The 18,317-nt window shown below is 33.6% G+C and overlaps 3 protein-coding genes across 13 annotated transcripts in view; all 3 read right to left on the minus strand.

The window, feature by feature from the left end:
- Positions 1–18,317, minus strand: part of LOC144437266 (uncharacterized) — a 183,425-nt gene that overhangs the window by 100,264 nt on the left and 64,844 nt on the right. The gene's annotated exons all lie outside the window — the stretch shown is intronic.
- Positions 2,844–7,133, minus strand: LOC144437286 (uncharacterized). Its single transcript, XM_078126210.1, has 6 exons — positions 7,010–7,133; positions 6,497–6,619; positions 5,766–5,888; positions 5,361–5,477; positions 3,890–4,012; positions 2,844–2,900 (listed from the first exon to the last, which is right to left on the minus strand). Exons 3-6 carry the CDS (start codon positions 5,865–5,867, stop codon positions 2,844–2,846), a joined length of 399 nt encoding a protein of 132 aa, XP_077982336.1. The 5' UTR covers positions 5,868–5,888; positions 6,497–6,619; positions 7,010–7,133.
- Positions 14,964–18,274, minus strand: LOC144437288 (uncharacterized). The gene is made up of 5 exons (XM_078126211.1): positions 18,185–18,274; positions 17,546–17,668; positions 16,644–16,766; positions 15,500–15,622; positions 14,964–15,056 (listed from the first exon to the last, which is right to left on the minus strand). The coding sequence occupies exons 1-5, from the start codon at positions 18,272–18,274 to the stop codon at positions 14,964–14,966; spliced, it is 552 nt and encodes a 183-aa protein (XP_077982337.1).

Consider the following 18,317-nt stretch of genomic DNA (forward strand, 5'->3'; position numbering starts at 1 on the left):
ACTGATTTTGGGTGTGGACCCAGAACTCGATTTGATTGGATATACCGCACCATACTATGTGTATAGCCACACATCAAATATGTTTACTGTCCAGGTGATTCAATACTGTTCAGATTGTACAATATAAAGATTAAAGTCTACACATCTAACAAAATAGAAACTGTTTCTGTTGTAGCTAGTGCTGCAGCAGTAATTGATGTTTCAATACCATATAAACATATACATAGGGGTATAAACAATTCACTGTGGAATTCAAGTCTCCATCTTTTTCTGTTGTGAAATAAACTTTCTAAATTTTCCTTCCACGTTTACTTTGTAATAAGGGTTGTAATGCACGTGGGTATAAGGAATTAAACTTATTGTTGAACCATTCACAAAATATAAAAATAGCAAATAAAATATTTCAAACAAGAACAAGAAGTCAGGCTATGAACACTTACAATCTTGACAGTAGTCTCCTGTATAACACTCTGGGCAAGTACAGGTATATTGAGTACAGGAGTCTAGAACACCTACACAAGTACCACCATTCTGACAGAAATGACGTTCACATGGATCCAAAACTGTTGAAAAAGAATGATGTGAAGTGACATAAGGGATGGTCGCACAATGTCACACAATAAACGAACTTCATTCGTTAAGGGGGGGAGGGGGTCTGGCATTGGGTACTGCGATTGCTGAACTTAATTTTCACACTTCTAACCAAATTTGAAAAATTTCAAGCCTTCAAGGGTAAAAGTTTCTGTATTTACTACTGAGGTTTTGATAAGTTATTGCTAATGTGATACAGCGCTGGGTAAATGTAATATAATGTAATGTAATGTAATGTAATGTAATATAATACAATATAGTGTAGTAATATCATGTAATGTAATGTAACATAATGTAATAAAGAAATATTTTGGGTACTGAGAGACAAAGAATGTACCAATTCTTACATGTAGTGCAGTACTGTCCAGTATAGCAGCCAATACACTGACACTGGTAAGCTGTACAGGATCCTGCGTACGCAATGCATACAGCACCATTTTCACATAGGTTATCAGTGCAAGGGTCTAACACTATATGAAATATAAAACATACAGGAAAAAAAACTTTACATGGCACTAGTACACTGTATACAATATATCACATAATAGCCTGTGATATACAGAAAGAACAATCTACAAACATCAGCCTGGTCTCTCTGATATCATAGGCAGCAATTACACTTTTTTACAGTTACACATTTGCTATTCAGGTTTCATACACTTAAAGTCACTTGGAAATTCTAGAACTTTCTAGAGGTCTTGAATCATCTCTTTTCTATAAGACTACACAAATCAATTGACATTTAAATGCATATTCAACAAACTACATTTTGTTCCCTTCAAAAAAGTATGCAATAATGATTTTTTTTTTTTTTACAAATCAGTGTGTCATATTCTGAAGTACTGGTTTCCTGGTTTACAACTCAATGACTATCTAGACATAATTTTAAGGTAGAGGCTATTAGTAATCTTGAGATTCAAAGTCACAGATAGTCTGTAGACTATTTAACACAAACCAATACAACAGTGAAATTTCACTCCCTATACACATGTAAACACCAAAATTGTTACTAAACACCACTTACATGTCTGACAATATCTTCCAGTATAACAGCCCAGACACTGGCATGTGTAATCGGTACAGGAATTCTGTACACTGATGCAAAAACCCCCATTTTCACATTCGTTACTGTCACAAGGATCCAGTACTGTAAAGTGGTTAAAAAAGGAAGAAAAAAGAACATAACTCATTATTTTATAACTCAAAGTTTTGTTGCAGTGCTTCTAAAATTTAGAATATCTACATCCTGACATCAGTGAGATGAGACAAGTTAAAAAATCTGGACATTTTCATGCATAAATTGAAGAATATCATCTATTCAGTAAACAAGCAGTCAGCATCAATTAACCCTAAAAAATGTAGTGCTATTAAACGGATAAACCTTTTAATTTAGAGTCTGGTACTTTAGAATTTTTTTAAATTGATTGATTGATTGATTGATTGCTGACTGACTGATTGATTGATTGGTTGGTTGGTTGGTTGGTTGTTGAAATTGTAGCTTCAAAAGTGATTTCAACTTAAAAACATGACAGATTGACAATAGTATTTTAGTCTTGTGTTACACTTGTCAAACTTTGTTAAACTGAAGACTGCTATATGTATACTATAGTGTGTAAAAAGATAAGCCTCGCCTTGGTTTCTAGTTTCTCACAATACCAGAATGTTGCTTTATCAGCTCGTCAATCTGTATGCATACAATGTATTAAACCATTGTATGTGTCAAACTGAATGTCCACTCAACAACAACCATTCTGTCCTCATCCACTCACAAATAAAAAGATGCACACAATTTGCACATACACACATGCAAATGCTTGCATGTATATGCACACAACACACACACACACACACACACACACACACACACACACACACACACACACACACACACACATGTACACATGAATATCTATTTGCCATTTTAAAAACAGGGAATGATAAAAATGTAGTCAATATTTAAGTTATGCCTGTACCTACTATCTTAATGTATGAGGTCAAAAGTCCGACTGTGATTATCATAAATTATACAGCCCTTAATTCTCACTCAGGTGTGTATTTGCACAATTATTTCAGTAGTTATTTAGTCTCCAGAGTTGTAGATAGTGGTATCAGTGGATCTGGTAGTTTTGACAATGAAATAAAATTATAACAACAAGACTTACATGTTGCACAGTACTGTCCTGAGTAACATCCAATGCACTGGCAGGTATATTCAGTACAAGATACAGACACTGCTCCCCCACTGTCTATGATCACTGATATACATACAGCACCATTCTGACAAAAACTACCTTGGCATGGATCTTGTACTGCAAGTAAGACAGAGAAAACAATTATTACCAACAAAAAGTTCTGTACAGTGAAATATTTTTTTAATTGCAGACACACACACAAAGTATAAAATTTAATGTTTTTAATTTTCTTATCTAGGTGTATAAAGCACAGTAATTGGGCTTCTTTACAAGAGTTAAAAAAAAAGAAAGTTACAGCTTGCTAAAATATACCGATGTGTTTGCTTGCTCACTGATGGCAATCAGGAATGACACAAGCTTCATGCAAAGACATACAATATAATTAGTGCCAGTAACAAACACCACACCAGTTAGGATCCCATGACTTTGTTTACTGCTACATGTTGGAATAATCAAACACAACCCATAATACCAATGAAAGTAAAGTGTTTTATGTATGTACCACAATCATTTATAGCATCCATATTATTTAGTAATTGACCACATTAGAACAGCCACATGCTGGGCTTGTAAATAAACCAATTGAAACAGTATACATTTACACTTGATATGAATTCTATAAATGAGTGTAGTACATAGAGAAAATGCTTCATTTTAGTGTTACTCATTGTACAACTGTTTGTAATAACAACTTCCACAAATATAACAAACTGATAAAAGCATTGCATGAACCTACATCAGAAACACCCACTGTTGTTTTGTATCAGTTTTTGTTAGATTTTACCTAGTACATGTAATTTTGTGGTTGTGGTTGTGGTTGTGTGTGTGTGTGTGTGTGTGTGTGTGTGTGTGAAGTCTTTCCTTTACCTCACTTCATTCAAGCAAATGCACCGGTATTTTTGTGCCAGTTGTCCCAAGCTGACATTATATCACCAAAAATCATAATATTATTAAGTTGATAGCAATAATCAATACAAGTGTCTTATTTATGATAAGTAATTTTATAATTATTGACTTGCACAAAAAAAATTATCTCTTACATGTAAAATTGGTATACATTTTCAATCGGTAAAAAACAACATTTATAGAAAGATATTGCGACTTACAAGTTTGACAGTAATCTCCAGTGTAACAGCCTTGGCATTGACAGGTATACTCTGTGCAAGATCCAGGAACTGCCACACATGCACCTCCATTCTGACAAAAGTGATTTTCACATGGATCCAACACTGCATGGAACAACAAATGCAAACAAATCAGAAATAATTTGGAAATGAAATGATTATTACTTTGGTTATCTTGACTTGTCAATGAATAGTCCAGTCCATGTCATCGCTCCCTATCTATCGAAGCCTGCCCTCTTGTGGCCAGAAGATATACTTTGATCTAATATCAGATGATGTATAAAAACTACAACTTTTAAATTACTTTAAATAACAGAAAGTCACTGACACACGAGTACAGGTGTCCTGTACTCGGTGCATGACTGTATCTGGACTTTCACAAGCCACACAAAAGTTTGGTTTTGTGATTATAAGATTAAATTTATCCAATATAACAAATTTCATAAAAATGTAAGAGTTGGAACATGCAAACATTCACATGATTTTGTACTCTCACATGCATTGGGTTTAAATGTCATTTATTGTAATTTCAGTCTGTTATGGGATGACCTCAGTGTTGACCTCTTTGGTATGACATCATTGTTTTAGTATGTTAATGTAAGAGTAAGCCCTGAACTGCACATGTGCATGAATTTACTTTTCTTTGTAAACTTTCAATCGGTCGTGTGTGGAACTGCTCAGCATTTCGGGGCAATAATTTCTCTCATATTTGCATTTTAATAGGTGTGCAAACTAATGTTTTTAGAATTGCACTGCAGTGCAAATACCAACAGTATTAGTAATCACTGGTACAGGTAATAATAACTGTGACTTGGACTTTGTTTTGTGATATTAGAGAAAAATATATTTCAATGAGCCATGAAGATATCATATAGTTACAGACTGAGGTTATTACTGTAAACAGTGAATTTCAAAATAACGTTCAGCGACTCCGTTTGATGCAGCCATGCAGAAATTAGTAAGAAGCTGTACATGTTACACTTTAATAGTAAGATCTTGCAATTTATTGTTACATTTTCTCTAAATGAAATAAACCATTTAAACCAACATACTGCAATAAGACACAAACATGCAGGTGCCAATTTTTTGATGTCTGAATTTGATGTCTGAATGGTGTCACATCAGTTCATTTCCTTTAGACTAAATATAGCAAGAAAGTGTATTCATTAGATCTTGCTTTTTTAAAGTGTAGCATGTGTAGTTCCTTATTAGTTTCTGTATGGTCGTATCAAACAAAACTGCTGAACGGTTGAATTCACAACCTAATATTACAATTGGCTAACAGTCATAGTGTATATCACTGTGAGAACATGAAATGAAATATGCACAATAACTATAAATTTATATGTAAAATTAAGATTTTAGGAGTCCAATGGACAAATGTACATGTACACAGCTTGTACATGTACATGCACTAACTATCAAATGTACAAACTATCATAAACATACTCACAGGTAGTGCAATACTGTCCAATGTAACATCCTGTACATGCACACTCATAATAAGTACACGATCCTGCTTGGCAAGCTGCTCCATTTTGACACTGGTGATTTGAGCAAGCATCAAGGACTGCAAATTGTGCAATATGACACAAAATAATACTGGTTAGTATAAGCACAGAGTCATTCTGTTATGAAAGATGGAATTATGCTAAGAAATCCTAAACTACAGAACCTGATTTTTGATGAACAAGCATGAAAATAAATTTTATGTAAGTCTGAAGTAAATTCAACAATAAATATTAAATCGTTTTCTGGAAACATTTTGCAAAAGAGCTTTTACCATAAATATTACATAATTTTCTGGAAACATTGCAATTGCGCAAAATCTCTGGCCACCACAGTCATAAATACTTACATGTCTCACAATACTGCCCAGTAAAACATCCAATGCATTGACAAGTGTACTCTGTACAGGAATTTGCCACACCAAGGCATATACCATTGTTCTGACAATCATTACTGTCACATGGACTCAATACTGCAAAATTAAAGAATTAACAGTAATTTTCAACAAGTATCCCCTGAACCAGACTTGTATGCATATACTAAGTGATCTTTCAAATGATACTCTCAAAAGTCAATGTCATTTCATTATGTAGCTATAACAATGTGATAACAATGTAAAGTCTCAAGTAAAGACAATTTCAAAGGAAAATTACAAATTTGTCAACTATATTTATACATGACTAACTTTCCCATAATATTAACATAATAATGTTCTGATATCATAAAGGCAGACATACTTTTGTCAAATTAAGTTTAATTTTGTTTTTTTTAGTATACAGTACGTAACCCATTGTATCAATCTAAGCATTACTTTTACACTAAGTATCAGGACTTGTTTTTTGAAATTAGTTCGTAATCAAGTCATTTACAAGTAATTGTAATATATATCACCAAATATTAAGATAAGGGAACAGAGGAATACAACTTTAATACATATGGTACAATACTGCCCAAGATAAGTGAACAGAGGAATAAAACTTACATATGGTACGATACTGCCCAAGATAAATGAACAGAGGAATAAAACTTACATATGGTACAATATTGCCCAAGATAAATGAACAGAGGAATAAAACTTACATATGGTACAATACTCCCCAGTATAACAGCCAGTACACTGACAAGTATAATCAGTACAAGACCCAAATACACCAATACATATACCACCATTCTGACAACCACTGTTCTGACAGGCGTTGATTACTGTTATCAAAGTAATAGAAAAAACAGACAATGTAACAAATGGATGCAAGAAAATTAAAGTCAAAGGGTTTCCAAAATTTCAAACTAGCTTTCACCCTGTTGACAGACATCAGTATAACATATAATGTAAATAGTTCAAAATGATATCCTTTGGATCAAATAATCTTCTTTCATAATCAGCTATCTTCAACATATTGAAGCTATTTTGTCATCATTTCCATTGTAAAACTTTTTTATCTAAAAACCTCTTGAAAATGGTACATATTAACTGTAACATTAGATTTGATTGCAATATATAGTACTGTACGGTATTATGTATCATAAAATTGATGATATCTTTTCATTACATTAAATTCATTATCTATTGTTAATGAGGGAAACTATACTTACAAACTTGACAGTAGTCTCCTGTATAACACTCTGGGCAAGTACAAGTATACTGAGTACAGGAGTTTGGAACACCTACACAAGAACCTCCATTCTGACAGAAATGATTCTCACATGGATCAATGACTGAAATATAAAAATTGGATTTATTGCACAATTTGGAACTTTATAATAATCATCCTAAAGAGACTGTCATTGTCATCAATGTACTAATTCAAATTTGATGTGAATCAACATTCTTGAAAATAGATTTGCTGAGGCGTTATAGACTTAGTTGAAGATTCATTTCTTAATCTTTCATATACAGACACCACATAGTCACAAATCATGGCCTCTGTTACAGCACCATCCAAAATGCGCCGTATTTCTCGGTGTCGCAGAAGAAATAACATCTCTGGTTTGCGAGAATAAGACACCACGTCAGTGCTTAAAACTTAAACTGTTTTGTTTGTTTGTTTTGTTATTTACTGATGAAAAAACTGAATCAGATACTAGGTAAATGCATTCAAATGTACATTTGTAGTTTCAAATTCTAGTTACGTGCTATTATTATGACAAGTCTTCATTTGTTTTAAAAAAGACCAAGTTTTTTATTGACAAACTTAAATCACACACTGAATAGGAATATCACTCAAAAATGATAGAGTCAGACTCAGTTTTGTAAGTATTTTAACATTAGAATTTAGAAGTATGACCCACTGATCTCGTATGATAATTATATAATTTCTAGGTGAGGCAAACCGAAATCCAAACATAAGCTTCTACTCACCATCTGCACAATACTGTCCAGTATAGCAGCCAATACACTCGCATTGATAGACTGTACAGGATCCAAGAAATGAGACACATGTTGCACCATTTTGACATTGGTCATCAGAACAGGGATCCAGCACTGCAATGAAGATGAAACAAAATTAATAGAGTGACATGAAATCCAGTTTTTTGTAATGTAACATTCAGATAGCTCAGTGATAATGCAAAGATGATCAGTTGCAATAGCACTAGAGACATTTGTGGACAGTACTAACTTGTTGTCTGATCTATGTAGCAACCAGTCTTGAATGTGACCTTTATCATTGGAGACTGTTTGAGTTTGGCAGAATGTGGAAAAGAATAATTTATTCATCATACTTGAGGTAGTAGAGTGTTGCAGACAATCATAATGAATACTGAAGTTGCCGAGAATGATGGAAGAACCAGAGAGTGCATTACTATGCTCAAGCAAATCAGGAAACAGCAAGTCTGTGAGTTTATTTTTCTGGCTTGGTGGTGGACGATATATGCAAAAGAAGTGGATGGTTTGTTGAGGAAGGTTATCAAGATCTGTGCAAGTTCATATGATGTATGTTTAAAGGAGAAATTGTCCCTGAAGGAGATTTGAGATGCATATACTTCATGGTAAATAGTGGCAAGTCCACCACCCTTAGAGGGGCACAGAAAAGACTTATTTCATACAGTATCCTGGAGGTGTTATATCAGTACACTTAGCAGCATCTCCTCTGATGCAGTGATCCCCTTATCATTATCTTCTTTCTAATGGACTATGCATAACATTTGAAGTAGATCCCACCATTTCTTCATACTTACAAGTTTCACAAAACTGGCCAGTGTAACAACCAATACACTGACAGGTATATTCAGTACAGGAACCTGGTACACCAATACAGCCACCATTATTCTGACATACGTTATTATCACATGGACTCAACACTAAAGAGTGAGAAAAAAGACAAATTGAATTTGTATAATTGTAATCACTTATGATGGCATTGTTGGTCACTGGACAATTTACAAACTATTATAAACAAAAGTTAAATCAATTACTCGCATAATGTTTACTTGATTACTAAGTTCTCGCTTTTACTATCTTATGTACAGTACCAATATTCTAGTTGATTTCATTGTTGGTATGACTGCTTCATCAACCACATATTTATGATCTGGAGACTGTCATAGCTCCAGTCAAACTTTACAGAATATACAAGGATTAAATTTTGTATCTACAAGGCTATAATACAAGGATTATTTTCAAACATTTTTGTCACTAATGCTGTATTCATGAAATAGCTTGGAGCTTTCAGTACCTGCAATAACCATTTAACCAAAATAGAAGAATGGTCAACGTTTATATTCTTATGCACACCTATTTTGTAGCGCGTAGATCTAGAATTGAAGTCATGTGTTGACCAAGAAATTGAATCGTTCTTATCTTTATTACATACACACCTAGGTGGCAAAATTCTATTTCATGAAGTAAGAATTAAACAGTGCAAATTTAAATAAATTTAACAAAATTATTTCTAAATCACAACAGAATGAAACTTACATGTTGTACAATACTGTCCATTGTAACATCCAGCACATTGACAAGTGTATTCTGTACAAGATCCAGACACACCACGACAGGTAGCACCATTCTGACATATATTATTCTGACAGGGTTCTAGTACTATTTATCACACACAAATACAAAATAGTTATCGTTACTATGCATCTAGACTTGTGTAAATTAAAACCTGGGATCATAGGTGATATTTCTGTGGCCCTCAATGGATTTATAATCCAGATCATAATTTTTTTTTTCGTTCATGTGTACAGTGACACTTTGCCATTTTATTTGATTTGGTTTGATTTGCTTTGCTTTGTTTTGGTTTAATTTGATTTGGTTTGGTGTGGGTTGATTCAATTTGGTTTGGTGTGGTTTGATTTTATTTGGATTGGTTTGGTTATGTTGGTTTGGTTATGTTTGGTTTGGTGTAGGTTAATTCAATTTGGTTTAGTGTGGTTTGATTTTATTTGGATTGGTTTGGATATGTTGGTTTGGTTATGTTTGGGTTGGTGTAGGTTAATTCAATTTGGTTTAGTGTGGTTTGATTTGATTTGATTTAGTTTGGTTGGTTGGGTTTGATTTCACTCGCTTTGATTTTGTTTTGATTTGATACAATTTGATGTGGTTCAATTCAATTTGATTCAATTTGATTGAGTTCGATTCTGAATCAGTTGGTCGATAATTTTCCTTTTCTTTATTTGTCCAAATGTGGAATACTTCATAAATTTCAATAATAGAATAACTGTCCAATGAAATACATACCAATTTGACAGTAGCTTCCAACATGACATTGTGGACATTGACAGGTATAGTCAGTACAGGAGTTTGGAACTGACACACAAGTACCACCGTTCTGACAGACATGATTCTCACATGGATCCAACACTGAAATGGACAAAACAGGGGATAGATTCTTTTTAAACATGTAGTCTGAAAATACTGCTTTGAGAAGTTTTCATTTGTAAATCATTCATCATATTCTTGGAACACATTTTCCATGTTTACTCTAGACTTTCACTTGTTCCTCTTGTTGGATCATGTCATGGTAGATTGTGCCTTGCAAACAAATTTATCTCAAACTCAAAATTCTTAAAAATATCTTCAAACTTTGCTACATGATAGCTTGTTTATGGTCCTTTTGAAGTAATAAAACAATTGATTAGGGTTCACCTTTCATATTCCCATTGAGTTGAACACAGTATTTAGCAGCCATGTTGGATTTTAAAATGGAGTCATTTTGAATCACTTTGACCTCTCTTTCAAGCATTTGTATAATGATCTTTCTTGATTTTAACTGATAATGTGTTTGATATTTTTTCAACAAAGAGTAACATCACATTTAAGTCTATCATTTTTATATCCAGTGCACATACCATGTAATAGAAAACACATCAAAGCACTTGCAATGACTTTGAAATGGAGTTAAATGTACATTCCAATTTAACTTACATATTGAACAATACTGTCCAGTATAGCAGCCAATACACTCGCATTGATAGACTGTACAGGATCCAAGAAATGAGACACATGTTGCACCATTTTGACACTGGTCATCAGAACAGGGATCCAGCACTGCAATGAAGATGAAACAAAATGAAAATTAAAAAAATAATTTACTATAAAAACATAATGACTTCAGTCATTGATTGAGAAGCATTGCTACTTGGTAAATATTACACATTGTCAAAATCTTACGACCCTGTTGATGATTTGAAAAGATGTAGTCTATAAAAACCAGAATTCAATATGGAACATTCTCTCTAAACAGAGTCTTGGCATTACATTTCTTTTGCCAATCTTTTTCCTTTGGTGTTCAATGCCAAGATTGTTCATTGACAACTGTATGGGCCAACACTTGCTGCCACATCATTTTTAAAGTCAATCAAATAAAACCATAGAGTAGCTGTCTATATAAACTTACAATCTGTATTCACACAGTCTATGATATTAGAGCTATAAACCAACAAGAACTTCTCACACATTGCCTTACTTACATGTCTCACAATACTGCCCAGTATAACATCCAATGCATTGACAGGTGTACTCTGTACACGAATTTGGTTGACCAAGACATACACCATTGTTCTGACACAAATTATTGTCACATGGATTCAGCACTGTCAAGTAAAAAGTCATGAAATATTCAGATCATGTATTATTATGTTACATATTCATAAGACAAGAATTCTCGCTTGTGGAAGGTTCTGTTCACTTCATTGTTTCTTTGAATACTAGTGGGTATTTATTTTGCCTTCAAGTCGACATTTATTTATCAATCCCCCTAGCTAGTTCCCCATCTTTCCATTTGTAACAATGTTAGATCTAGTATTTTGGCTTGCCATTTATTCACCCCCTCCCTTCCCCCTCCCCTATCTATTTTGCCATCTATCCAAAAAATAGAGTAATCTTAGACTAGTATTTTGAGTTGATATTTAACCCCCCCCCCCCAACCCCCCATATTATTCCATGACACTTTTTCTTAATTTGGAATTGGTAAATACAAAAAATATTCACAAATGATAAGTTTGGCAACTTTGAACATTTTTGACTAAAATTTAAGCAAGGCAGAACCAATAACATCCATCAGTTGTTATCATAGAGTATCCAAGGAATATATCTTATTTTTCTGTTCAAGTATGTACAACTTGGCTTGTACATTTTGTGTTAATTTGATTAACAGATTTAAAAAAGTTAATAAAATCTAGAAAACAGAACTCACATGTAGTACAAAAAGAACCAACATAGCATCCAGAACACTGACATGTGTAATCCGTACAAGAGACAGGATTACAGGCTCCTCCATTCTGACATTGGTTGCTTTGACAAGGATCTTGGACTAAAATGGAAAGTTAACAAAAAAAAATAGTTAGTTGCTGTTTTTATTTCATATATCTGTATACATACACAGCAAAAAAATACCAACAATTATTTCAATACTGCGCTTAGCTGTAACTGGAGTATGATTTTTTTCAATCAGTCAACCAACAATATATTGACTAAAAATTGTTGAAGTGAAAATTATTAGATATAAGTATATGTTAATTATTATAAGTTCCATTTTATATAGTCACAGACTGAAATTGTGAATGCATTGAGGGCACTGATTTTAGGGGACGGACCCAAAAATCAATTTGATCAGAATTGATTTATTGTACCATATGATGTGTACAGCTCATCCGCTATACAAATACATGTAGCCATAAGTGATTCAACACTGTTCAGAGTGTATGATATATTATGAGTATTAGTCATTATATTTAACAAAACAGTTTTCAAAATGTTCCAGTTTCAGCTAATGCAAGAATATTTGCACGGACACACAATGTTTAATATGTAACACTATTTTATCATACAGTAAATCATTCTCTTTGCCGAAATCAATGTGCTATTCTGTTGTGGCTAGGAAAACATTTGGTCACTCTGTCATAATAAAACTTTAAGATGTCTAAAATCAACAAGTTTGTAAGTCATGTGCCACACTCAAATGATGCAATAAGGTCAGTGCACTTGCTGGGATTCACTCATAACCACTCAAAGATATTCCATATTTGGTTTTGAATGTTTTTCTATATCTTTGTTCAAAACACAAACTTTATACTATGTCACATTCAATTGCATGTCATGTCATGTCATGTTCAACCGAATATTGGTAGTTCATTCTACATCATATTATGAACAATTAACTCACAATAGTTTCCAGATATTCATTGTATCCAAGACATATTCACATATTGTTCAATAATAGCTACCCAGCAGTTCTAAAAAATACTTGGTGCCAAAGCAATGAAACCAGTGAACGGATAAATTAAATGGATTAATTGCCACACAATGCAAGAAACGAAAACTTACATATTTGGCAATAGTTGCCGATGTAACACTCAGGGCATTGGCATGTGTATTGAGTGCAAGATCCAGGCGATGGCACACAGGTACCACCATTTTGGCAAACACTGTTGCTACATGGATCCAACACTACGAAGGGGAACACACAAATGGATGCAATGTTAATGATGAGCAAGCTGAGCCGCTATGCTGATGCAAGGTTACAGTGCAATGGAAATGTTTATGCACACATTTCAATCGTACAAACATGTATTCCCTTCTGCACACAGTTCTCTCATCAGCACATTTTTTGAAAGTATACAACACCAATCACCATACAGCATGACTAAAATGTACAGTGCATTGCATTACTGTTCACTTTCTCTGTCTGATACAATCATGCAGAAACCAATAACAAACTGCACATTCTACACTTTAAGATAACACAGTCATAATTTTGTGTATAAAAAACGAAATAAACCATTTAAATGTACTACAACTATAACAGACATGCGGGCACCAATGCTTTGATGTCTTCATTTGATATCTACATACATGTATTGGCGCATTAGCTCATTTCAAGATGTAGCAACAAACTATATGTTCTAACTTAAAGTAATGGCACTTGCAGTTTCTTATATTGGTTTCTGCGTGGTTGTACAAAATAAAGTAAACATATAGTAATCTGCAATGCCCTGTAATTCAACCTATGCATTGGACTATAGTTACTGTCTTACTTTACTCTATAATATAACAGATTTCACAGTTCAATACATAAAGACTTGTCATGACAACAGAACCACACAATAGACACAGTAAGATATGCCATATTGCACTGCCCTCACTGGCCCACTCATAGTCATGTTCACTCTGCTCTCACAGGCCTGCTGTGAAGGGATTGAACAATGTACAAGTGACAGCTGTGCCCCAATACAGCATACCTTACTATACTATACATAATCATACTACAATATGGACAACATCAATAGATGAGTCAATCTGCTGAGGCAAAACAGACAATTACGGCAAATGGTGAATTTTTCCCAAGAATGATAATTGCCCCTAGGACAGTCTGTTTTGTTGATATTGATGCTATAACCTTTGATATGGTCTGTATAGAAATAACATGTGCAGTACCTATTTAAAATTTTGATTTTTCAATTTGCCCAAGTGTATAATTGAGGAAAAGATTCTAAATATATTTCAAATAGTCAACTGAAAACTATTCTGTATGTCCTCTCTACAGCAGTTACTAATCTTGTCTGGTATACATGTACTCCAACACTGATGATGTCCACAGCCATGGCTATATCTACACCTGTCTATATACTTAAGCCCACCGAGTCACAGATGATTATACATTCTATTCAACTCATTATAAACCTTTTGATATCAATCTGAAAAGTAAATCTCAAGGAGTCTACAACATCTCACAGGCACTTGTGGAATTTACTGTTGTGTTGTGATGTATCATGTCGTGAATTTGAAAGAAACTGAGGTGCTTTGACCACATACACACATGCTTTATACATTGTAGACATTAAGCATTTTTAGTGCCATGTCTTTATCCCAGGCCAGCATCTTCAGTTAATTACCAAAAGTCAAGTTATTATTTTAGCATTCAAAATTCAATATATTTTTGTTCTCATAGTCATTTTCTGACACCAAACTCCACCAGTGCCAATGCATATCAGTAGTCATCACGAGTAATTTTCCACTTGCGCATCATGATAAGCAGTCTTAAAAAACAAAAACTGAACAAAATAATGGACATACCTGTTGCACAAAACTCTCCAGTGAAGCATCCTACGCATGAACATTGGTAGAAAGTACATGAGCCAGCCAACTCTGTACATTGAGCTCCATTCTGACACTGATGGTTTGAACATGGTTGTAGTACTGAAAGGTTGCAACAAAACAACACACAAAAAATCAAAATGAACATAAAATTAGAGACAATTTATTTTTAGTGAACCTCAAAGTGGACCGAAGTTGTTTATAATGCTGCTGCTATTGAGAAAAATTTATACATACAAACTGCACAGGTCAGTGACTTGGAAATCAATTAATATTAATTATTCTTAAGTTAATTGCTAAATGTAGAACAATAATCAGGGTCGACCAATAGCATAATTGTTTGTTATTCAGAACAAATATAAGTTTTTTATTACAGGTATCAGTTGCATCATTCATCAGACTTAAAAAAACAGAACTAATGATTACACATTTATCAGTGTTTTCCTGAAGAAAGTGTCCATCTTATAGTTATTTGTTTCTCAACCATACATAACTTGAATTCTGGCAAGTATGACTTGAACTCTAAAGTTCTGAAAGTTATTTACATGTTTCACAGTATGGGCCAGTATAACAACCAGTACAAATGCAGTTGTAGTCAACACAGGAGTCTTCAGCCACTTGACAATAGCCATTATTCTGACATAGGTTGTTCTCACAAGCATTACGGTCTGAAAAAAATGAAATAGAAAACAAAGTTGGTGACGTATACTCACTGGAGTGAAGATGCATCATCAATATATATTCAAGTGGGTTAGTGTACATTGCCATGATTTCATAACAAACTGTCAATTGATCAGTTCATACTCAGATAAAGTACCAATACAACTGTCATAGCTGGCAATACAGTGAAGACACCATACAAAATAATTACTTCTTTATTTACTGTCTGCAGGTTTGAGAAAGGGTGCTAAGTTTAGTTTTCATGTTGAAACCTAAAACAGACTTTTCTTTAATAAAGGTCAAATCAAGGTCTCCACCCATAATTACTGTAACCATATTTGCCTTTCTTGTTTAGCAGCGTCCTAAATTACACCACATTTAATGTAACTACAAATTCACATGACCATGACAGAATACAGTTAGGTTTTGATAAAGGATTTCCTTTTTCTGTACAAGACATGTAAAATGTTGGTATGACATACTGTCAATGTCTTGTGTTTAGAAGGTCTGCACAGAGCCCCCCCCCCCCCCCCCCCCCAAGTAATTACCAAAGGAATGGATTTGTCTCACACTGATCGGTGTTATCTTATCAGTTGAATAAAAAGGATCACTTTCTGTTCACAACCCTTTTTCTATAGCTCTGCTCTTTTCTCACCCTAATGAGATACACAATATAAAGAATTGAATTTCAGGTTTCATAGTGAACCTTATGCCATGCACAAGCAATTTAGAACAGAAAATATGGAATATATACTCTGGTCGTTCTACATCACGACAACGCGTATCTAAATGAGTCAAAATGTTAAAAATTGCAATTAAGATTCCCTAATTTTTCTTTGATATTACTGGCGCTGGTAAAATTATATTATTCTCCTATATTTTTCTTCATTTAGCCAGAAAATACTTGTGACCTAAATGTTGTCAGTACTCATCTATTGACTACAGCATAGAAGACCCCTTAGGTCACTCGTATTTTCCCTGGCTGAACAAAGAAAAATATTGGTGAATAAGATCCAAGTATATACTTACACACTGCACAGTATTGACCAATGTAACACTCTGTACATTGACAGGTGTACTCTGTACATGAGTCTTCAACACTAAGACAAGTAGCACCATTCTGACAAAAATTATTGGCACATGGATCCAGTACTGAAATAATAATAAAAAAATATATAGTAGTAAAATATGACCAATGGTTCATTGAAATTGATTGCGTAAAATGATAAATTATTTTGAAAAGAACTCAAACTTCTGACCAAATTACTGTGATATTATTATAGCTTTCATGACATTGTCAAAAGAACAAAGGAAAAATAACGTAATGGTAATCAATTTACAATCAATGTGCTTTCCAAGATGACCAACAGGAGCAAGTTCCATTGACTGTCTAGATTATACTTGAATCTTGCCATTGTAAAACCCTACAAAAATCTTCATCTCTTACATATCATCTCTTACATAAAATTATACCATACACAAGCCGGGATTAACACATTAAAACAAAAAATATGGGTTTTATATACCCTGGTCTTACTATAAAAGTCAGGACAACGGTCCTGCAGAGCTCAAATTGTAAAATATTCCAAATCACCATTATTTACCCCATTTTTACATAATTATGCTTCTGAAGGTATAATTATATCATTCATAATATTTTTCTTTATTCAGCGAAAAAAATACCAGTTACCTGAGGGTTTTGTCACTACTTGCTTATTGACCCATAGTGGAAAGGCCCTTAGGTCACTCATATTTTTCTTGGCTAAACAAAGAAAAATATTGGCTATACTATCTAATCATTGCCGACAATTTTATCACAGAATATAATTATGCAAAATATTAAATCATTTTTGGTATAATTAAATCAAAAGACAGTACAAGCAAACATCTGCAGACAGACATTAATAGGTTGGGAAAATGTTAATACTCACATGTTTGGCAGTTAAGCCCAGTAAAACATCCTGGACATGAACACTGAAAAGCTGTGCAAGATCCAGTGAATCCTGAACATGTACCACCATTCTGACAGGGATTGGGTTCACACCCATCAGTATCTATTTTGAAGGGAAAACAAGAAAGAAGACTCTATGAAGTCTAGTACGTGTCAGAAAATGTGTCAGAAAAAAAACTGACCATAAACAGCATGAAGTTGGTTCAAAAGAAATTCACATTTTGCCCATTTTTAAAAATGACATTATTTTTCTTTTACTTCAAAAGTACAGGCTGTTAAAAAATAAACTTATTGGAAAGTGTTATTTTTCAACCCATGTTTAATATAATATTTATTCTGTCAAAGCTAGTCATAGCTAGCTAGCAAAAATCTATTTACCTTTGCATGAAGTTTTTTTTTTATTGAAGACAATGGGAAATAAAAATTACAATGTGCTGTGATTTCCTCATAATTTGCAGAAAGAGTACCCGAACATGTCTCCATTGAAAAGGCTAAAATGGTACACTAGTACAGTATTTTCTCTAACAATTTGAATATACAATGCACATGTACCAATACATTGTATAGTGATATAATGGATTTTCGTTGAATTAAAAAAAAAATATATAAAAATACTTACAAATGGTACAATATTGTCCACTATAACATCCAGTACATTGACAAGTATACTCTGTACAAGACCCAGACACTTGTAAGCAGACTCCACCATTCTGACATTCATTATTACTGCAAGGGTCTAACACTGTAAATAA

The sequence above is a fragment of the Glandiceps talaboti genome, chromosome 7 (genome assembly GCF_964340395.1).
Source record: "Glandiceps talaboti chromosome 7, keGlaTala1.1, whole genome shotgun sequence".
Classification (NCBI taxonomy): Eukaryota; Metazoa; Hemichordata; class Enteropneusta; family Spengelidae; genus Glandiceps; species Glandiceps talaboti.